General features: G+C 48.7%; 2 protein-coding genes and 1 pseudogene across 2 annotated transcripts; 1 reads left to right on the forward strand and 2 right to left on the reverse strand.

Moving 5' to 3' along the window:
• On the reverse strand, positions 1-579 carry LOC112885313. The gene has a single exon (XM_025950958.1). The coding sequence runs from the start codon at positions 577-579 to the stop codon at positions 1-3; it is 579 nt and encodes a 192-aa protein (XP_025806743.1).
• Positions 580-4,079: 3,500 nt separating this feature from the next.
• LOC112886465 (protein NRT1/ PTR FAMILY 3.1-like) lies at positions 4,080-6,407 on the reverse strand. Its single transcript, XM_025952370.1, has 3 exons — positions 6,229-6,407; positions 5,315-6,101; positions 4,080-5,159 (listed from the first exon to the last, which is right to left on the reverse strand). The coding sequence occupies exons 1-3, from the start codon at positions 6,323-6,325 to the stop codon at positions 4,199-4,201; spliced, it is 1,845 nt and encodes a 614-aa protein (XP_025808155.1). The 5' UTR covers positions 6,326-6,407; the 3' UTR covers positions 4,080-4,198.
• Positions 6,408-9,384: 2,977 nt separating this feature from the next.
• On the forward strand, positions 9,385-19,675 carry LOC112886466 (annotated as a pseudogene).
• The last annotated feature ends 2,965 nt before the right edge of the window (positions 19,676-22,640 follow it).

A 22,640-nucleotide genomic window follows, 5' to 3' on the forward strand; every position in this document is an offset into this window, starting at 1 on the left:
TCACGGATGAAGGACCTCTCTTCCCACCTCCAATTCCTTGATGAGAAGACGTGCGTTGTGTATGGTGATGATGGCCATTCCGAGTCCTCCTTGAACCTGCAGTTGGAACCGAGCCTTGCAGGAACTATTTGGGATCTGGAATATCTCGTAGTGTGGTGACACCATAGGATCGTACACAAGGCCGTAGTTCTCACGGAAATCCTCCGTACCGATGGACGGGTGCGGGGAGGGAGGCAAGCGCACCCATTGCCGCGTGGCAGGGTTAACCACCCGCCCAAAATCGAGCAGGAGCAGACCATTGCAGTGATCTATGATCTGCAAATCCATGGCGTCACGGGTGTCCAAGAAGTCGAGCCTGCCGCCGACTTGGGGGCGTGAAAAGAAACATGGGGCAGGATTGAGGATCTGCCCGAGGAAGAAGAAGCCATCGAGCCGGAGAGGGAGGAGATCGGTGCGTAGCAAGCGTCGGGTGTCGATGATGGCACACCAGGCTTTGCGGACGCAGCGTGACGCGGCGAGGCTGCACGGCGCGAGGCGGCGGAAGACGTCGGCGAGCAAGTCGTCAGGTAGCAGATCCATCTTTCACAAGGTCGCAGGAGATCGATCTGTTAGGCTCTGTGTTTCCTCCCCGTGATGGCTTACATGGCTATATGTGATCCAACAAAATTAGGCCAAGCCCAAGAAGATGAAAAACATTGGGCCAATATAAACACGGCAGCACTTGCGGCCTTATGGGCCTGAGCGCGACCGCCCTAACGAATAGAATTAGTATAGTTTAGTTTATTATAGGTGAAAAAGGCCCTCCGAGTCGTCGGGGCATCTGCATCGCCCCTTGCTGGCTAGAATTGTGTGCGTGAGAGAGAGATCGGTTTGAAAAGATATAGGAGTTGCAAAAAAGCAGGAGATTGGGTTATTACGATTAGGTTAGAGTTGTACAGAAATAAATATGGTGCGATGGAGTAGGATCGGTTTGAAAAGATAGGAATTGCCAAAAAAGAGAGCAGGAGATTGGGTTATCAAGAATAATTTAGAGTTGTACACAAATAAACATCGAGATCGATTGAGCAGGATATGGGTTTGAAAGGAATGCAGCCGCCAGGAGAGAACAGGATCACCTACCAGGACTCTGACGAATCAGGAGAGAATACGAGTAGGACGACTAGGGCCGGATGAAATGCTCGTAGCTTGTTACCTCGCTCGGCTTGCAGCTGGCTCGGCTCGGTAAAATTTACTAACGGGCCAAGCAGGATTTTTGCTCGTTAGTATAACGAGCCAGCTCGAGCTGGCTCGCGAGCTTAATGAGCTGCGCACCAGCAGAGTACCTGCCCAAATATACTGCTCCAATAAGCTCAGCAGCCCGTCTAAATGAACCCAGCAGCTACTTGAGCCCTATTCATCTAAAAAAATAAAAACTTGAGCCCTATTCGAGTTTGGCGAAGGGCTATTCCCTAACCCCATTCCGGATCGACTAGCCTCCCCCGTTCCTCCTCTCATTCGTGTCGCACCGCCACGTGCTGGTGCTGTCTGGCCTCCCTCCGCCCACTCCCCTCTAAATCTTCCCTGCTCCGAGCAGCGCAGGCGTAGGGGTGCCCAGCCATGGGAGCCGTCGCCCACCATGAAGGGCCAGGAGCTCGAGCAAGCCCGATCCCGACGCTAACGTCCTGCTGCACCGGCACACCGCCGTGCCCTAGGCCTGATGCCAACGCCCTGGTACGCTGGCACGCTGCCGTGCCCTCAGCACCCGAATCCCCAAGCCCTTGTTATGACCCTCAGCGATAAAACTAGCAACGGCTCGCAAGCTCCCCGAGCTAGCTCACGAGCTAGACCGAGCCAAGCCGAGCAAACTTTTCTGCTCGTTAAGATAACGAGTTGAGCCGAGTTAGCTTGTTGTCTTAACGAGCCAGACTGAACCAAGCCGAGTCGAGCTAAACCGAGCCGGCTTGTTATCCAGCCCTACTGAACAACTGTCCCGGGACTCGACGTACCCTTGAATCTGTATACTATATATAAATAAAGGCCACACCAATATTGGGAGGTTTATTTTTGCAACCATAGACATCTCTGGCTCGCACCATGGATCTGCGCACCCTTTTCTTTGTTTCTCTGTCCTTTGCGCCGGGGTTTTCTAATTTACAGTCGTCCGTTTGTTTCAGTCCCTATGGCGATTTTCTGACAACCTCCACCTTTCCCTTTTTGATATATGTGCGGGTTCCGATACATTCTCTTTTCAGGAGATGATAAAATCAATCCATGCGCACGCGAGCAAAAATCAGATCGCTCCACCCCCTCCCACCGTCCGTCCCCAGTTCCGCGTCCCCTGCACTAGTAGATTTTTTTCTCTTTCAGGCGCCATTTTTTTGGAATGTGGAAAAATTGGGTGTAAAATTTGGGTGGAGGGAGTAAAAATAAAAATAACATTCAAGCAATCTGAGAGCGCGATAAATATTTAAAATATAATTTTTTACGAAAAATTGTTAGCTAACAAACTTTATAGATTTGTGCTTGGCTTATTGAAAATTTTAAGCATAAAAATACCAGCCGCATAAAAAAATTGATTAAATAAAAGTATAATAAATTTTATATAATTTTAGAAAAATTGACCGCATAAAAAATGTGTAACAGAATAAATAGTATAAAATTTTTGAAAATCTTTTACAAAAAAGAAAAAAACGACCGTATAAAAAATTTAATTAATAGAAAAATTAGTAACAAAAAATTTTAGCTAACAAACTTTACAGAATAGTGAATGAACGGTTTGAAAAAACTTTTACGAAAAAGCTTTCCGAGCGGATAAAAAATATGAAAAAAAAGGAATAGCATAACAGAAAAAATAGTAATAAAAAGTTTTAGCTAACAAGCTTTACATATTACTGACGTTTTGAGAAAACTTTTACAAAAAAGAACTTCCAACGGGATAAAAAAAGAATACGTAACATAAGAAAATATACAATTCTTTTGGCGTTCTCTGCATATCCAAATGTTATTGGTAATTGCTAAAGAGCGGTGGGCGGCGGCTCAAATTTCGAAACCTGGCAAAAAATAAAAAAGGAAAAAAGCCCGCACCGGAAAAAGTTTCGAAATCTAAAAAGTCTGAGCGCGGGGGGGGGGGGGGGGGGGGGGGGGGGGGGTTGTGCCCGTGGGGCGGGGGGGCGCTGGCGGTGTAGGTGGACCAGGGCGAGCGGAAGCCGAAAAAAAGGAAGGGTAGCCCGTGCGACGAGTTGCCAAGAAAAAGGGAAAGTGAACAGAATTGGATCCGGGCAGCTGTAGAAACAGGATTGGGCTTTGCGTCCCTGGCCCAAGCAGCGCCCCGTCTGCTCCGCAAGTTCCGTCGTCTGTCCATATTGGTTTTGACCTCAACGCCGAGACATATGATGACCTGATCAGAAGACACGGACCTGTGATACAAAATAAAAAATATTGTTACTAACTAAATATATTATAACTAGATAATGATGAGTATGTATCTTTAAAGTACTGTACGTTAAAATATTTGAGAAATAAAAGAGAGCATGAGATAGATAATTATAATTATTAGCTATAAATCTTATTTCTATATTGACTCTAATTAGTCCGTGCAGGAGTATGGATTGATAGGCTAGTTATCTAAATGCATGTATAATTTGATTTTAAACAAAAACTTGTACACTGAAAAATAGAAACCAGCACCTGCATAAGACCCGGTAACGATGGTTTTTCCTTTCTGAATCAAATCCACAACGATGCATGATTTCCTGCTAGAGGGGATTACGGCGGGCAGGCCGATGCTTTGCTGGCCGATGTACTCGGAGCAGAAGATAAACAAGGTGTTCATGGTGGAGGAGCCCGGGGTCGGTCGGCGTGGAGGTGGCCGGGTGGAGGCAGTGGGTCGTCAGCTCCGAGGAGGTGGAGGCCAAGATAAGGCTCGTGATGGAGTCCGAGGAAGTGGAGCGGATCAGGGCGCGGGTGACGGCGCACAAGGAGGCCGCCGCCGTGGCCTGGAAGAGTGGAAGGACGGCGGGTCGTCACGTGCTGCGCTCGGCCAGTTCTTGTCGCACGCGGGCGTGCCAGGGGACAGGGAAGACACGCGTGATGCAAAGTGCACTCTGTTAATGTTCATCAGCTCATCATCAGTTACAATTTGGAAAGTTCCTTAAAAAAGTTACAATTTGGAAAAGCCCATTTTTCCGTTGCATTTCACTAGATTTGCTATGACTGATTGCTAGCGAATGTGCTTCTCACCATCACACACGGTTCCCACACCATCCCCTGACGCCCCAACCTGGCCGAGGCAGGGCTCTGCCATCCGTTCTCCACCTTGCTCCCCACCACCGTCATGAGGCCGTCGCGCCTCGTCGCCGGCGTCGACCTCGAACGTTTTCAAGGTGTAGAAATGGAAGCACGCGATGTAGTAAACAAGATTGAGCACCAGGAGGAAGGTGACGAGCCAGTAGTAGTAGTCCAGCCTCCCCCTGTTGATGTTGTCCTGGAGCCACACCCCTCTGCTGGCGCTCTGCACCACCGTGACGAGCACCGTGCCCAGGTAGTTCCCCAGGGAGCCAGCAACCCAGAACAGCGCCGCCGCCGAGCTGCGCATGCTCTCCGGCGACTGGTCGTACAGGAACTCCATGTGGCCCACCGTCGAGAGCGCGTCGCTCATGCCGTGGAGCGCGTACTGCGGCACCAGCCAGAACACGCTGATGGGCACAACGGCGGCGGGGCTGTCCAGCAGGCCGTGCTCCGCGGCCACGCCGCGCCGCCTGGTCTCCACGAGCGCGCCGGCCATGACGCCCAGGACGGAGACCGCGAAGCCGGCGCCCATGCGCTGGAAGTAGGTGATGCCCGACCGCCGGCCCGTGCAGCGGCGCGCCAGGGGCACGAAGGCGCGGTCGTAGAGCACGAGGCTGACGAGCATGGTGAGCGTGGTGAAGATGATCATGGTGGCCGGCGGGATCTGGAAGCTCGGGGTGAGGTGGCGGTCCATGGTGCGCGCCTGCTGGATGGCGAAGGTGAAGTTGTGCGACGCCGCGGCGATGAGCGTGATGCTGGCCGCCCACAGGGGCAGCATGCGCACGATGGACTTGAGCTCCTCCACGCGGTGCACCGTCGACACGCGCCACAGGTGCGGCTCTCCGGAGTCGGCGACATCGCCCGTCGTCAGCACGGCCGCTCGGTCCAAGAACCTTCACGTGGGGGCAAGTACCAGCAGGCATTAGTAATTGTAATCTCGGAGACGTTGGAGCCCAGCAAAAATAACAACTAGCCACATGAGCAAATTGACACACATCGATGCACATGGACCAACAACTCAACTAAGAAATCACAGTGGTATACTTGCCTTAGCTGATCGGTGTGCAGCAGCTTCCCGTCGGCGGCGATGGGGGCGTCCAGCTCCTTGTTGTGGTACAGCAAGCCGGCGTCCTCCGGCACGTCCTCCTTCCTCTTCCTGAACGCGGCGACGACGACCTGCAGCAGCCTCTTGAAGGGGCTTCCCTCGGGCTTGACCTTCACGTACAGCGGGTACCCGACCACGAACGACAGCACGGAGAGGAACATGGCGATGGCCGGGATCCCGAACCCCAAGCCCCACCCCACGTTCTCCTGGATGTACACTACCACGGTCAGCGCCAGGAGCACGGCGAGCCCCATGCTGAAGAAGTAGAGGTTGAAGTAGCTCCACTTCTGCTCGCCGCCGGGGCGCCTCCCGCGCCGGCCAAACTGGTCGGCGCCGAACGCCACCACGCAGGGCCGGATGCCGCCGCCGCCGAGCGCGGTGAGAAGCAGCGACAGGTACAGCATGGCGAGCTGCCCGCCGCTCGCGCGCTGGCACGGCGGGGCCGCAGCGGCGGCGCACGGCGCGGGGCGGAGCGCCGGGGCGAGCGCGGCCGCGACGAGGCCCAGCATGCCGAGCTGGTACAGCGCGCCGCCCCCCGCGATTGTCCAGAAGCGGCCGGCGCAGGAGTCGGCGACGATGGCGCCCAGGACCGGCGTGAAGGCCGCCGTGCCGTTGAAGTTGGTGAGCAGGTTGGAGGCCTCCACGAGCGGCAGGTGCAGCTGCTGCGTGAGGTACGTGATCAGGTTGGCGTTGAAGCCGGCCGTGGCGAAGCGGTCGCAGATCTCGTTCGCTGCAGGGCATGGGCGCCGGAGTATATATACCATCAAAATCCACAACGAGAAACGCTGCCGGAAAACACTGATCGAACTGCGATTCTACTGAAGAAAAACTGATTTGAGTGCCGTGACCGCACGCACCTAGTATGAAGGGCATTGTCTTGAAGCCGCCCTGCTTCGTCTCCCTCGGCGACCCATCCTCGTCGGCTGGCGCCGCCGCCGCCATGGCAGACGCCATGTCGTCCGTCCTTGCCCTTGCCGCGTACGGGACAAGCTACGGATACTGAGATACAGTATACGAAACCGAAGTGGCAGTGGAGGCGCAGGTCGAGGGCTACAATAAGTAGCGACCCTCCCTCTGGCAGATGCAGATTCGGGCAAGTGGGCAGTGTAATCTAGTCCGCGACGGCGCGGGATTCGGTAGCTGGTGAACCAACCCGGCGTGCGAACAGCGAGGCGGGCACCAGAGACAGAGAGACAATCAGAATTCAGACAAGCGAGCGAACGGTGCAGTGGGGCGCAACTAACAAGAAGTTCAAATCGGAGAGATAGCAGTTGCTATGTGGGACTCGCAGTCAGTCAGCAAAGTCAATTCGTCGTCGGTCCAGCCGTCCAGGACTCCAGGTCCGGCCAATCGAAAGGGACCCCCACATGCTATCCCTACTTGTAAGTTGTAACAAAGGCTAGCGGCAAGTGGACACCATTTTCTTTCTTTCAAAAAAAAAAGTGGACTCCATTTTTAGTGCTCCATGTCCATGCTACAGAGAATCATGATGCAGCTCGTCCAGGGATGCAGTCATCACCTGTTCAGCATTTTCCTTCAGCGGGCAAGAAATGACCGGGACTAATCGTTTTGGTACGGCCCAGAAGATTTCATGGCAAAAATGATCGGGCTTGATCGTTCCAAGCAATCTATTTCACGATTGCGGCGGCGGGACCGCGCCGGAGCTGGACAACCAGCGAGGTCCTAGTCTCCTCTAGAGTCCTGGTGGAATGGAAGCCTGGGCGCGCGAGGCATGACCGCACGGGACGGGAAACCACCGCGCCGCATGTCCGGATCACCCCCAGCTGCGCGGCATGGACTCACCGTCGCTGAGAAAGCTCGTGAGTTCGTAGAAGAGGACGGGATCCAACCGACCAAGATGCCTGACAAGAACAGGAGATGGGTTGCTGGTCCGGCGCACCGGCCTCGCGCCGTCGCGGGCAGGAGGGACTATACATCGCCGCAGGCGATGAAATTACTGTTTATCACCTGAAGGGGCGGAGGAGTCGTGACCCATCGCGCGATGCGGTCCATAATCCGTTTTCTTCCGCGGCGACGCTTGCCCCCTTGGAGCTTACCTTCTCCATCACCGGCGGCTCACGAAGACACTCCCACCAGCTGTAACCACCATGCTCTGATCTCGTCGAAGCCCTACGGTAACGCCCCTGTCAACCGCATCCTTTATCTCCAGCAGCGCTGCCGGATCCGCCTCAGCCCTCCACCGCGGGCCACTGCCGGCTTTACTTCATACATCACCTTAAAATCTCCACCTCCTTCTCCGCCCACCAGTTGTCTTTCGCCATCCACGACCGGTGGCACCCTACCACCTCACCGACCCGTCCACAACCCGTGGCCACCGCCGGTCTACCTCCGTCCAAACCCTCTACAGCTGGGATATCACCGACGACAATCCCAACCTCAAAACTCTGGACCCCGAAGCCCCAAACTCCAACTGCTGCCAAGTTTGACAGTCGAGAGGTCCGGCGGCGGCGATCAGCAGCGTAAGGAAAATGAAGAAGACGATGGTGATGGGCTCAAACTGGACCAGATTCTATTGATTAGGCTGGAATTTCTTTTTGGTAATAGGCTGCGAGTTGTACCGCGCGATATATAGTCGCGACGGTCGGAAAAAAAAAACAACGGTGGCCTACCTACGTACGTTCTTGCTGCCTTTGACTCGAAATCTGCACGCACACGCCGAGTCCGGTTCCCTCTCGCTGCCTGTGAATGATTGATCACTTGATCACCAGACGTCAGCGAACCTCCAACCATGTACTGTTCGGACAGGACGTGGATTGATGACAGATAGGATAAGATGCAGAAGACAAGCTTGATCGAACCGCAAACCTTTTCTTTGGGACCGATCCTGCTTACCAACTGTGCGTCCGACACAGGCGCCAATAAAGAAATGGCCATGTTGCTGCAGGTCATACAAAAATTCGAAGAAAAAAATTGGAAGTCGGAAGATCTTTTCGCGGCTCATTTGTCCTCGGCGTCGGATTGTAGCGCGCGAGATCGATGCCTTTTCCTTTTCTAATGCAGTCGAGAACGACCTTTGTTGGTACAGGAGTAGTAATGTTCCAGTCCTCCTTGTCGGCTCAGGATTTCTGTAAACTTGTGGGAGTCCTACTCGTCTACTCGAGATGTGTTTGGTCCAGATGACTAAACTAATATTTAGACACTTAGAAGTATTAAATATAAATTAATTTTATAAATAGAGACTAATTCACGAGATGAATTTATTAAGTCTAATTAATCCATCATTAGCACATATATTTACTGTAGCCCAACATTGCCAAACCATAAACTAATGGATTCGTCTCGTGAATTAGTCTCCATTTATACAATTAATTTTATAATTAATATATATTTAATACTCTTAATTATTGTTCAACATCCGATGTATTCCGGAATAAAGTTAGTCCGGATATCAAACACCCCTCAGCTTCGTTGGTTAAGCAGATAGTAGTAGAGTTCAGAAAAGTCAACTTCAGTTTTGTGTCCAGCATGGCAGATCACTCACCCATGCTGATCACGACGCAGCAGGCTGGCAGCACTGGCATTGCCTCCTCGAGGTCCTAATTAACCCGCTGAAAGTACAGGGGCACCTTCAGAGACCCTGTGACAGCTAGATGCCGGATTATGATACTGGTTTCTGCACCGTTTAAGACAAGAGCTGAGTAGATCGATGGTATAATCTGGTACAGCCAAATCGTACACTCAGAAGTCATGGTACATACACTCAGATCGCCTGTACTGCTAGCACGCAGGTCGCCCCTGGACGCCGCTGTGATGTTTGTCTGCTGCTGGATCGGCGTGCTTATAAAAACATACGTGGCTCCATCCTCACAGCACATGTAAGGCATGTGTTGGTTACAGAATAGCATGGCTTGTTCTGCTTGAACAGTTGAGCTTGAGCATCACCAACGCCTCATTTGCTCCATAGCAGGGAGGACCTGGGTTCTCTGCAGGCTACAGCCATGGTGGCCGCAACCGTGGAAAGGGAGGGAGATGGAGAGCACCACCAGAAGAGATGGAAGCAGGGAGGCTACAAGACCCTGCCATTCATCATGGGTGAGTAGTACAGCGTATCTGTTGATCTTTCTTGCATAATCAACATTAGCCATCTTCAGGATTCTGAACGTTCTGGGTGCTGAATTGCTGTCCTGTCCGTTGCAGCAAACGAGATCTGCGACCGGTTGGCTACGGCCGGCTTCAACGCGAACCTAATCTCCTTATTGAGTTGCATGCACCAACCTATTCAATCCAAAAGCTTAAACTGATGGGAAGAGAAGGACAATTCACTTATATTTCAACACTCCCCCTCACGTGCAGGCTCCGCTAGGCCTCAAACGTGGAAATAGGAGTCGGCTGTAATTATTTTATTTAATCGCGCCTGTCAGGATTCGAACTCGAGACCTCTGGCTCTGATACCATGAGAAGAATCAGAGGCGCAATAGAAGATGTGAACGTCGGCCTCTAATCAGAGATCACGACGGCTTCGTGTTAATAATATTGGTGGCGCATAACAGACGCATGTACACAATATATAGGAGAGTTGGCTGGTTTGGAAACTATCTAGGAAAGGAAGATTTACACGGTTACAACTGTTCTATCTCTAATAACATCCTATGTTTCCTAACCAGTCATATCTCTTTTATATTAGATACAACCATATTTGGTTAGTTACAACTTGTTTAATGCTCCTACCTGACGCAGCAGCTGAACACTGGTGATGCGTCCAACACGCTCACTAACTTCGGCGGCACCACCAGCCTCACCGTCGTCCTCGGCGCCAACGGCGCCTTCTTTGCCGACTCCTACATCGCCCGCTTCTGGAGCATCATCACGGGCTCCATCTTCTACCAGCTCCGCATGCTCGGCCTCGTCATGTTCGCCGTCGTCCCTTCGCTCCGCCCGCCGCCGTGCGCCGCCGCTCCCGACCCCGACGCGTGCCGGCGCCCCTCCGGGGGCCCGCTCGCCGTGGTGTACGTCTCCATGCTGTGCATGTGCCTCGGCACCGGCGGGATCCGGCCCAGCATCGTGGCATTTGGCGCCGACCAGTTCGACCAGCAGGGCGCGGAGGCCTGGGCCAACCGGAAACGCCGCTACTTTAACATCTACTTCTTCACCATGGGGTCGGCGTCGCTGCTGGCATTGACGCTGGTGGTGTACATCCAGGACAACGTCAGGTGGGGGTGGGGTTCGGGATCCCAGCCATCAGCATGTTCGTGTCCATCGTGGTGTTCAGTGGCGGAGGAGCCAATGTGGCAAGGTATGGCGGTTGCCATACCTACGCACCGAAAATCCGAAATACCGAATCGGTACAAAAATTTTTGGCCGCCCGCCCGCCCCTGCCCTGCTCCCCCCCGCGCCGCCGCCCTGCTCCCCCCGAGCGCCGCCGCCCGCAGCTCCTGCTCCCGCAGCTCCCCCCGCGTGCCGCCCCCCGCTCCTCCCACGCCGCCCCGACGCCCCCTGCTCCTCCCGCGCCGCCCCCTGCTCCTGCAGTCTTGCTCCCCCCGCGCCGCCGCCCTGCTCCCCCCGAGTGCCGCCGCCCGCTGCTCCCGCAGCTCCCCCCGCAGTGCACGCCGCCCCCTGCTCCCCCCGCGCCGACGCCCCCTGCTCCTCCCCGCCGACCCACGCCGCCGCCGCCCCCTGCTCCTCCCCGAGCGCCGCCGCCGCTGCCCCCTGCGCGCTGCCGCAGTGCCGGCCCTGCTCCCCCTCCCCCCCGCCCCCGTGCCGCCGCCCCCTGCAGCAGGCTGCAGGCCTGCAGCCCTGCTCCACGCCTCCACAACCACAGGACAGGGATATCAACTAAATGCTTTGATCTCGATGGATCTGGGACAAGGGTTCAGTACACAAATTTAGGTATTAGATTCTTAATCTGTTATGCAAGCCGTAGCTTCTTTGCTTCCCTGAGATTATTTTGATGTCATGGTTGTTGGCAATGAGTTAATTTAATTTTGAGTTAACAACGTTATAGTCAAGAACTACAGTTAGGATGGGATGTAGTACTTGTGTATAATTGATTTTGTATAATTGATTTTACATATGGCCGCTTGACATCGAATGGAAGTACAAAGCTTGTGATATGCAGTAGTTGCCCGAAAAAAGTTCATTGCCACTTCTATCTATGATTATTGCATTTCAGATTTTGCAATTATATACCTACATCACTACATGCAGTGCAATAACAAGGCTGTTGCAGTGTTGGTTACTTGGTTGTGTTGCAATTTTGCAAAGCTTCAAGAACTTAAATTGCTGTTGATATATCTGCTTTAACAGAACTACAGAAGAATTGCAAGTGTGTGTAGGGTTTGCCTATCTAGTGTTAACTAAAACTCTAAAAGCTTATCTAGTATCTATAATCAATGTATATATATTTTTACAGGACGAGAAAGAACTCCAGTAAGAGATGGCTGGTGATGGAAAGGGAAAAGGAAAGATATCTCAAAAAGGTATTCTTGTGATTTGCAAAAATTGATTGATTCATTTCACTTTTACATTGACTGATAATTGATTTTATTTTTACAGGTTTAAAAAGCTATTTTGGCACTGGTTCCGGTGGTTCAAGTAGACAACCAAGTACTCGTGGTAGTGGAATTGCTCAACAAGAGGTTGAAGATGGGCAAGATCATTTTGCGCTTGTAACAACCGGTGTAGAAGATGAATTTGCTCAAGCAACAACTGGTGTAGAAGATGAAATTGCTAAAGCAGAGCTTCAAGAAGGTATAACCGAGTTCAACCCGGACTATATCATATCGGATCCAGGACTTCGTATTTCAATTGATCATTTTGCCCCTAATATTAGAGATGAAGTTAGAAGGGCTTTTATGGCTAAAGGTCCTTTTCAACCAATGGATCATAAGTTTCCTACCTCGAATGATAATAAGAGTTTTCAAAAGAAATGGTTTAAGCAATACAATTGGTTGGAATATAGTGTGGAGAAGAATAAAACTTATTGCTTCTATTGCTATCTTTTTAGACATGACCGAATAGAAGAGAAATTTGGTCATGATGCTTTTACAAAATTCGGATTCTCGCAATGGAAGAATGGTTATTTAGCACTTCCAAAACATGTTGGTGGGCCTAGTAGCATTCATAACTTTGCAGCAACATCATATCATGATTTTGTTAACCAAAGATCAAGTGTAAGAAATAGGGTGTCAACTCATACGAAAGAGGTATTGGTCAAATATGAAACCCGAGTGGAAGCTTCCTTGAGTATTGTCACTTATCTTGCATTGCAAGGTGAGCCATTTCGGGGGCATGATGAAACTTCTACTTCATTGAATAAGGGCAACTTTTTGAAAATGCTTGATTGGTACAAGGAAAGGAATGAGGAAGTGAAACGTGCTTTTGATGAGTTGTGTCCAAAAAATGCAAAAATGACTTCCGGCACGATTCAAAAAGACCTTGCAAACTCTTGTACACAAGCAATCACAAAGGCAATAAAGGAAGAAATGGGGGGTTGTCTATTCTCTATTCTTATTGATGAATCACGTGATATATCTATCAAAGAGCAAATGGCCATAGTTGTTAGATTTGTGAACAAAAAAGCGGAAGTCATAGAAAGATTTTTTAGGTATCAAGCATGTCAAGGATACAACATCGGAATCATTGAAGAAAGCATTACTTGAAGTGTTAAATGATCATGGTTTAGTTGTTGCAAATATACGAGGGCAAGGGTATGATGGTGCTTCCAATATGAGAGGAGAATTTAATGGTCTTCAGAAACTGATTAGAGATGAGAACCCTTTTACTTTCTATATCCATTGTTTTGCTCATCAATTGCAATTGGTAGTTGTTGCTGTCTCAAAATGCGCCTCATCTATTGAAGATTTCTTTGAGTATGTGACACTAATTGTGAGCAGCACTTCCACTTCATGTAAAAGGAAGGATTTATTACTTGATAGACATCGATTGAATCTCTTGTCTAAATTAGAGAGTGGAGAAATATCATCTAGGAGAGGTAAACAACAAGAAACATCATTGGCAAGACCTAGAGATACAAGATGGGGATCTCATTATAAGACTTTACTTCGTATTGAGTCAATGTGGGATTCAGTAATAGAAGTGCTAGAAATTATGAATCAAGATGAGCGCAATCCATCTAGGGTAGGAGGATTGGTACAAATAATGGAGTCTTTCAGCTTTGTATTTATCATGAAGATGATGTTGCAAATCCTTCGTATTACAAATGAGCTCTCACTCATCTTGCAAAGGAAGGATCAAAATGTTGTTCAAGCTATGTCTTTGATTATTGATGTGACGACACGTTTGAATAATTTGAGAAGTGAAGGTTGGGAACCATTGTTTGAAGAAACAAAAGCCTTCTGCCTTGCAAAATGTATCCCAATACCAAATATGAGTGATCAAGTACCACGATTTGGTCGATCAAGAAAAGGTGGGAGAAACAATATCACTCAAGATCATTATTTTCATGTTGATATCTTCTATGCTGCAATTGATGCTCTTACCACGGAGTTTGATCACCGCTTTAATGAGCGGTCCTCAGAATTGCTTGTTGGATTTTCTTGTCTTGACCCTAGAGATTCATTCTCTAAGTTTGATGTTGAGAAACTTGCTCGTATTGCGGATATCTATTATGATGACTTCTCTTTTGATGACCGCAAGACCATAAAAGATCAACTTCAAACTTTCATCATTCATGTGCGGAGATTTGAAGAATTCAAAGTTTGTTATGATCTTGCAAGTCTTTCAAAACCAATGGTTAGACTTGAGAGACACATTGTTTTTCCATTGGTTTATCGTCTCATTGAGTTGGCATTGATATTACCGGTGACGACAGCAACAGTTGAAAGGGCATTCTCAGCTATGAAGATTATTAAAACTGAATTGCGCAACAAGATGACCGATGGGTGGTTAAATGATTTGATGCTGTGTTACATCAAAAGAGAAATATTCAAAGGTCTTGATCTTCAACAAATTAAAAAGGTATTTCAAAAAAAGAAAGACAGGAAAATGCAATTTCCTAGATCTTAATTGGTATGCATATTCTAGTTTTGTTATGAATTTTTTTCTATACATGTTAAATTAGTTTTGATCACTAACTATATCTTAAATTTGCAGGTTTATCGTTTATTGATATGTTTATGTGGATTGTACTGCTCGCAAGTAATTTTAATGCATCATATAAGAGGTAACATCTGTAATCTCTATGGTGCTTTTGATTTGTGTCTTGCGTTTTAGTTTGTGTCATGCACTCTCCACACCATAAATTTGTTGCTGGCTCCGCCACTGGTGGTGTTCATGGTCGCGTATCCACTCTACGTCCGGGCCAGGCCCGGGGGCAGCCCGTTCACGAGGCTCGCGCAGGTCCTCGCCGCCGCGTTCAGGAAGCGCAACGCCGCCGTGCCGGAGGACACCGGCTTGCTGTACCAGGACAAGGAGCTCGATGCATGGGCGAAGGATCCAGTGTGGCAAGGTATGGCAACTGCCATACCTACACACGCACGGAACGAAATTTTTTAGTCGCCCGCCCGCCTGCGCCTGCTCCCGCCCCGAGCGCCGCCGCCCTGCTCCTTCGCCCGCCCGCCCTGCTCCCCACGCCGCCCCTCTCTCCCCCGGTCCCCCCCACGACCCCACCCCCTCCGGGCTCCGGGCCTCCGGCCTCCGCGCGGGCGCCGCTGCCCCTGCGCGCCGCCCCTCTCTCCCGGTCTCCCCCCGTCGGCCCGTCCCCCGGTGACCCGATCCCCCCCACGGCCCCACCCCCTCCGGGCCTCCGGCCTCCGCGCGGGCGCCGCTGCCCCTGCGGCCTGCGCGCCGCCACTCTCTCCCCCGGTCCCCCCCACGGCCCCACCCCCTCCGGGCCTCCGGCCTCCGCGGGGGCGCCGCTGCCCCTGCGCCGCTGCGCGCCGCCCCAACCCCTGCAGCCTGCAGGGCTGCACGCCTGCACCGCTGCCTGCACGGCTGCACTGCACAGCTGCAGGCTGCAGCCGCAAGAGGGAGAGGGGGCGATTGGGGCATTGGGTGAAGGGCCGAAGGTGCACTAGTGCAGCAAGCAGCTTAGCAGCATTCAGCATTTCAGCAAATCAGCACTTCATCAGTACAGGTCGCAACTGGAACAGGAATCAGGAAGTGAGTGCCCTTTCTTGGTTAAGTGTAAATTTAAAAGAACAAAAGCAAGTAATCCCAATTCCCAGATGTGATTGAGTATTTGAGTGCTAAGTGTAATACTCTAGTCCTGACATACCTCTACAGGTTAAGAAATTGCAAAGGCAACTCCAAGAAGAATTACAGAGATGGTTGGTAATGGAAAGGGAAAAGGAAAGATATCTCAAAAAGGTATTCTTGTGATTCGCAAAAATTGATTGGTTTATTTCACTTTTACATTGACTGATAATTGATTTTATTTTTACAGGTTTAAAAAGCTATTTTGGCACTGATTCCAGTGGCTCAAGTAGACAACCAAGTACTCGTGGTAGTGGAAATGCTCAACAAGAGGTTGAAGATGGGCAAGATCATTTTGCGCTTGTAACAACCGGTGTAGAAGATGAATTTGCTCAAGCAACAACTGATGTAGAAGATGAAGTTGCTCAAGCAGAGCTTCAAGAAGGTATAACCGAGTTCAACCCGGACTATATCATATCGGATCCAGGACTTCGTATTTCAATTGATCGTTTTACCCCTAATATTAGAGATGAAGTTAGAAGGGTTTTATAGCTAAAGGTCCTTTTCAACCAATGGATCATAAGTTTCCTACCTCGAATGATAGTAGGAGTTTTCAAAAGAAATGGTTTAAGCAATACAATTGGTTGGAATATAGTGTGGAGAAGAATAAAGCTTATTGCTTCTATTGCTATCTTTTTAGACATGATCGAATAGAAGAGAAATTTGGTCATGATGCTTTTACAAAAGTCGGATTCTCGCAATGGAAGAATGGTTATTTAGCACTTCCAAAACATGTTGGTGGGCCTAGTAGCATTCATAACTTTGCAGCAACATCATATCATGATTTTGATAACCAAAGATCAAGTGTAAGAAATAAGGTGTCAACTCATACGAAAGATGCATTGGTCAAATATGAAACCCGAGTAGAAGTTTCCTTGAGTATTGTTGCTTATCTTGCTTTGCAAGGTGAGCCGTTTCGGGGGCATGATGAAACTTCTAATTCATTGAATAAGGGCAACTTTTTGGAAATGCTTGATTGGTACAAGGAAAGGAATGAGGAAGTGAAACGTGCTTTTGATGAGTTGTGTCCAAAAAATGCAAAAATGACTTCCGGCACGATTCAAAAAGACCTTGCAAACTCTTGTGCACAAGCAATCACAAAGGCAATAAAGGAAGAAATGGGGGGTTGTCTGTTCTCTATTCTTATTGATGAATCACGTGATATATCTATCAAAGAGCAAATGGCCATAGTTGTTAGATTTGTGAACAAAAAAGGGGAAGTCATAGAAAGATTTTTGGGTATCAAGCATGTCAAGGATACAACATCGGAATCATTGAAGAAAGCATTACTTGAAGTGTTAAATGATCATGGTTTAGTTGTTGCAAATATACGAGGGCAAGGGTATGATGGTGCTTCCAATATGAGAGGAGAATTTAATGGTTTTCAGAAATTGATTAGAGATGAGAACCCTTTTGCTTTCTATATCCATTGTTTTGCTCATCAATTGCAATTAGTAGTTATTGCTGTCTCAAAATGCGCCTCATCTATTGAAGATTTCTTTGAGTATGTGACACTAATTGTGAGCAGCACTTCCACTTCATGTAAAAGGAAGGATTTATTGCTTGATAAACATCGATTGAATCTCTTGTCTAAATTAGAGAGTGGAGAAATATCATCTGGGAGAGGTAAACAACAAGAAACATCATTGGCAAGACCTGGAGATACAAGATGGGGATCTCATTATAAGACTTTACTTCGTATTGAGTCAATATGGGATTCAGTAATAGAAGTGCTAGAAATTGTGAATCAAGATGAGCGCAATCCATCTAGGGCAGGAGGATTGGTACAAATAATGGAGTCTTTCAGCTTTGTATTTATCATGAAGATGATGTTGCAAATCCTTCGTATTACAAATGAGCTCTCACTCATCTTGCAAAGGAAGGATCAAAATGTTGTTCAAGCTATGTCTTTGATTATTGATGTCATGACACGTTTGAATAATTTGAGAAGTGAAGGTTGGGAACCATTGTTTGAAGAAACAAAAGCCTTCTGCCTTGCAAAATGTATCCCAATACCAAATATGAGTGATCAAGTACCACGATTTGGTCGATCAAGAAAAGGTGGGAGAAACAATATCACTCAAGATCATTATTTTCATGTTGATATCTTCTATGCTGCAATTGATGCTCTTACCACGGAGTTTGATCACCGCTTTAATGAGCGGTCCTCAGAATTGCTTGTTGGATTTTCTTGTCTTGACCCTAGAGATTCATTCTCTAAGTTTGATGTTGAGAAACTTGCTCGTATTGCGGATATCTATTATGATGACTTCTCTTTTGATGATCGCAAGACCATAAAAGATCAACTTCAAACTTTCATCATTCATGTGCGGCGACTTGAAGAATTTAAAGTTTGTTATGATCTTGCAAGCCTTTCAAAAACAATGGTTAGACTTGAGAGACACATTGTTTTTCCATTGGTTTATCGTCTCATTGAGTTGGCATTGATATTACCGGTGGCGACAGCAACAGTTGAAAGGGCATTCTCAGCTATGAAGATTATTAAAACTGAATTGCGCAACAAGATGACCGATGGGTGGTTAAATGATTTGATGCTGTGTTACATCGAAAGAGAAATATTTAAAGGTCTTGATCTTCAACAAATTAAAAAGGCATTTCAAAAAAAGAAAGACAGGAAAATGCAATTTCCTAGATCTTAATTGGTATGCATATTCTAATTTTGTTATGAATTTTTTTCTATACAGGTTAAATTAGTTTTGATCACTAACTATGTCTTAAATTTGCAGGTTCATCGTTTATTGATATGTTTATGTGGATTGTACTGCTCGCAAGTAATTTTAATGCATCATATAACAGGTAACATCTATCTTTATGATGTTTTTGATTTGTGTCTTATGTTCTAGTTTGTGTCATGCACTCGCGGACTCGCCAAGTCGCCATACCATAAATTTTTTGCTGGCTCCGCCACTGGCTCGATGCCCTCATCCCCACCAAAGGCAGGCTCCTGCATACTGACAAGCTCAGGTAATTCAGGCAGCGTGCACGTGACATGTCTTGCGTTTTTTTTTTGAGCAATGAGGGTCGTGCTCACAATGAGACATGCATTTTTGTGACATCTACAATAATGGGCGTCAAGGTTCTTGGACTGAGCGGCGATCGTGACGCCGGGTGACGTCTCCGACTCCGGGCGGCCGAAGCTGTGGCGGCTGTCGACGGTGCACCGCGTGGAGGAGCTCAAGTCCATCGCCCGCCTGCTGCCCATCTGGTCGGCCGGCATCATCCTCGCCAACGCCGCCTCGCACAACGGCTCCTCACCATCATGCAGGCGCGCACCATGGAGCGCCACATCACCCGGAGCCTGGAGATCCCGCCGGCGACCCTGTCCATCTTCACGACCGGGACCACGCTCGTGAGCATCATCCTCTACGACCGCGCGTTCGTGCCCCTGGCGCGCCGCGCCACGGGCCTGCCGTCCGGGGTGACCTACTTCCAGCGCATGGGCATCGGGCTGACCATCGCCGTCTTCGGCGTCGCCGCCGCCGCGCTCGTCGAGACCAGGCGCCGCGCCAGGCGGCGGAGCACGGGCTCCTGGACACCCCCAAGGCCGTCGTCCCGATGAGCGTGTTCTGGCTGGTGCCGCAGTACGCCATCCACGGCGTCGCCGACGCCTTCGCGTCGGTGGGGCAGATGGAGTTCCTGTACGACCAGTCGCCGGAGAGCATGTGCAGCACGGCCGTCGCGCTCTTCTGGCTCTGCGGCTCCTTCGGGAGTTACCTGAGCACGGTGCTCGTCACGGTGGTGCAGCGCGCCACGCGGGGCCGCGGGGACTGGCTCCAGGACAACATCAACCGGGGCAGGATCGACAACTACTACTGGCTCATCACCGTCATCATGGTGCTCAACCTGGGACACTACCTTTGCTGCTTCTATTTCTACACCTTGAAGCCACTGGAGGTGGCTGAGGAACATGGCGATCGCGACAAGGAGTCCGGCGATCTCCCTTCTCCACAGAAAAGTGGCGCCGGGATGGCGTAAAAATTGATTTGGATTGTTAGAACGTGCTGCATCTGGTTGGGATGCTGTTAATAAGTAGTTGTCCATCTGTTCATGCCACAAGGATTACAAGTTCTAAAGGGGTAGTGTTCTGCCTTTGTAAACATACTGTCACAAAAGGTCCAAGTGATGATCTTGATCAATCATGCGGTTCAAAGCAACAATGATAAGTGTATATGTGACCATGTCCGCATCGTCCTTCACTTTGATAGCTCACGAGCTCAAAGATAGCACCAGAGTTTTTTTTTCAATGATGGAAACGTACAGCATGTGGGCGTAGTGGAAATTGTTTTTCCAGTCAGTAGCGTTGACAAGTGTCCTCATCGTTGTGTAGCCGAAACTGTTCGTTTTCAAGAGAGTAGGGTCACAAGTAACAACTGACAAAGCACTTGGAAAATAGGATAATGTGAATTCTCATAGTCTAGGACTTCTGGGTCCTGGCTAGTACATGGATGCGCTTTTTTTTTTTCTTTTGCCATATCATGATTGCAAGTAGTCGTGTACCGAAGATTGTAGTGAATTATTGGAGCTGCCTGGAGATAAGAGGGAGACACGGTTATGTTATATATCATGTCGACACCATGATATTATGGAACCTTTTGTCTGTTTTCGTAATGGAGAAGCCATTTTAGTTCCGGTTGGGTAGGAATCCGGGACTACACCCACCCAACTTTGTAGAATTTAACTCAAGACCTCTTATTTCGTGTACTCATGTATAGCTTACTTACCACCTCCACCTACACAATACGTATGACTCTAGATAGAATGCTTTACTTTTGAATTATCCCATAAAAGATCCCCAACCGGCAGGACTAAAGGGTCTACATTAGTCTACAGCCCTTTTAGTTCCGGTTATTAACACCAACCGGAACTAAAGGGTAACTTTTAGTCCCGGTTGTTCGTTAAAAACCGGGACTAGAAGGGCTCCGGCATCTATAAAATTTTCCAGATCTAAATTATACCGAGACAAATAAAGATGGATGTAGATTTCACTACTAGTGGTTTTTTGTTGACATTACTACTAAAATTGTTTGGAAAACATCCTTTGCATTAGTTTTCAATATTTGAGGCTACCTGATTAGGACTGTTATTTTTTTTTCTTTCCCATCTTGTGTTGGATTCTAAATGGTGATTCTGCGCCTAATGCATCCACAGTATGCTCAGACAGAGAGAACTAGACTTTCATAGAAGAGATTTTTTTAAAGAAAAAAAAGCAAAGAAGAAGAAGAAGTAGTAGAAATGGTGAATCAACAGTAAGTTAATAACTATAGAAACCCTTACATCAGATACAGTACCGTAGGAGCTGTGGGGCACAGATCGAGGGATAGGATAAGGAGCAATCCACAGACAAAATAACATCAAGTGGCAGCATAATTTAGGCTCCAGCGGCGCAAGCATCGGTAGTCAGTGAACGAACCGGCGACAGGCGTGGCAGTTCTCACAATCTCACACACGTTGGGGACAGCGAGGAAAGAGCGCGCGCCAAAGACGAGCAACCTAACGGTGCAGCCGGTTCAGGTCGTACTGCTACTACGCGAACAGTTTGTTTAAGAATTAGGAGTCGCTTTCAGAGTTTCAGTTTCAGCTGGTCAAACCTTCTTCTTCAGTCCAAGCCCAGGCTAGCAAGTAGTAGAACCCACATAGTGCACGAGTTAGCAAGTACGCACTGTAGAATCTGCTGGTGCTTGCGCTGCATGCACGCACATCTGCCCGTCATCGGTTCAGCAATAGTATTCTCCTTTTTCAGTCTTGAACTGCTAGCAGCAATAGCAGTCGCAGCACTCAGCAGAGACAAAAAAAGACAGGGTTTTTAGTCGATCAGCGACGGCCCATAGGATATTGCATAGAGACATGGGCTGGGCTGTATGCTGTCCACGTGAAGCCCCGTCTGGGCTGGTAAATAAATGGGCCAGCTTGCATTGTATAGATTCGCCTGTAAACAAAACTCGGCAGGTACGCTCATCTCGAACCTTCCTGTATACATTTCGAGGGCGACTCGCTCTTCCATCCGTTGATCCGCCGGCCCCACTCCTCCGGCGTCCTTGCCAGCGACGGAGCTGAGAAGAGCGCCCAGCCCTCGGCCCTGTATAACTTTAGGCTTAGATTTAATAGCTTCTTTGTCCCGCCGGCGTCTTTTATATCGCTATCTCTGCGTTTCTCCAGCGATGATGGCATCAGCGGTGGCATCTCCGACGAGATCTGCACGAGGATCTTTTAGGCTTCCCTACGAGCTTTCCCTTCCGGGCTGGTGGCGCTGCCGTCGGTTGCGAACTTCCTGCTGGGCTCCGTCTTTGGATCGGAGGGGGTGGTGCCATCCTTTACTCCGGCGGCCTGGGCGATGGCCCAACGGGTTCTACCAACTCGTTTCAAAATCGGGTTGGATCTTAACTACCACCTGCTCTGGTGGTTTGCCTCCCCTTCGGAGTGAATCATCGTATGGTGAGCGGGGGATGCTGATGGTTATGGTGCCAGATGGTCTCCGACCATCTTCTCCGGCCTAAGCGTTCAGCAGCTAAAAAATATATTAGAGTTTCTTATATGCTACTCTTGGTGTCAATGAAAATTTCTGATGTTCCTTCATCGGGAAGGTGGTCGGTCTCAGCGACTTGCTCCGATCGTTGGCGACGAGGATAACCAGGATTGTCTTGCAAGGATTTGTGTGTAACTTTTATTTCTTTCAAGGGTGTCTTTATAGATGTGGGATGTAAACTATCGGAATTCTATATGAAATACAAACCTAGTTTTTCTAAAAAAACAAAAATCAATTTTGATAATATTTTTTGAGCAGTTGGTATAATTTTAAGCGAGTGTAGTCCTCCCTTTCTCCGCAAATGTGAGAGTGAGACTTATTTTCTTCCTACGCATTTTGATTGGAAGGGCGTTCCAGACTTTCAATTTAATGGGAATTCCTCTGTTTTAATAAAACAAGTCATTCTAATTTTTATCTTAAGTTAAATTTTTGTTATTATATTTATTATGAAATATATTTTTATATTATATCTATTTTGTGTCATAAATACCGATACTTTTTGCAACAATTTTGGTCAAACTTAAAAAAATTACTTAGGACAAAACTAGAATA

Source organism: Panicum hallii, chromosome 3, assembly GCF_002211085.1.
Source record: "Panicum hallii strain FIL2 chromosome 3, PHallii_v3.1, whole genome shotgun sequence".
Taxonomy (NCBI): Eukaryota; Viridiplantae; Streptophyta; class Magnoliopsida; order Poales; family Poaceae; genus Panicum; species Panicum hallii.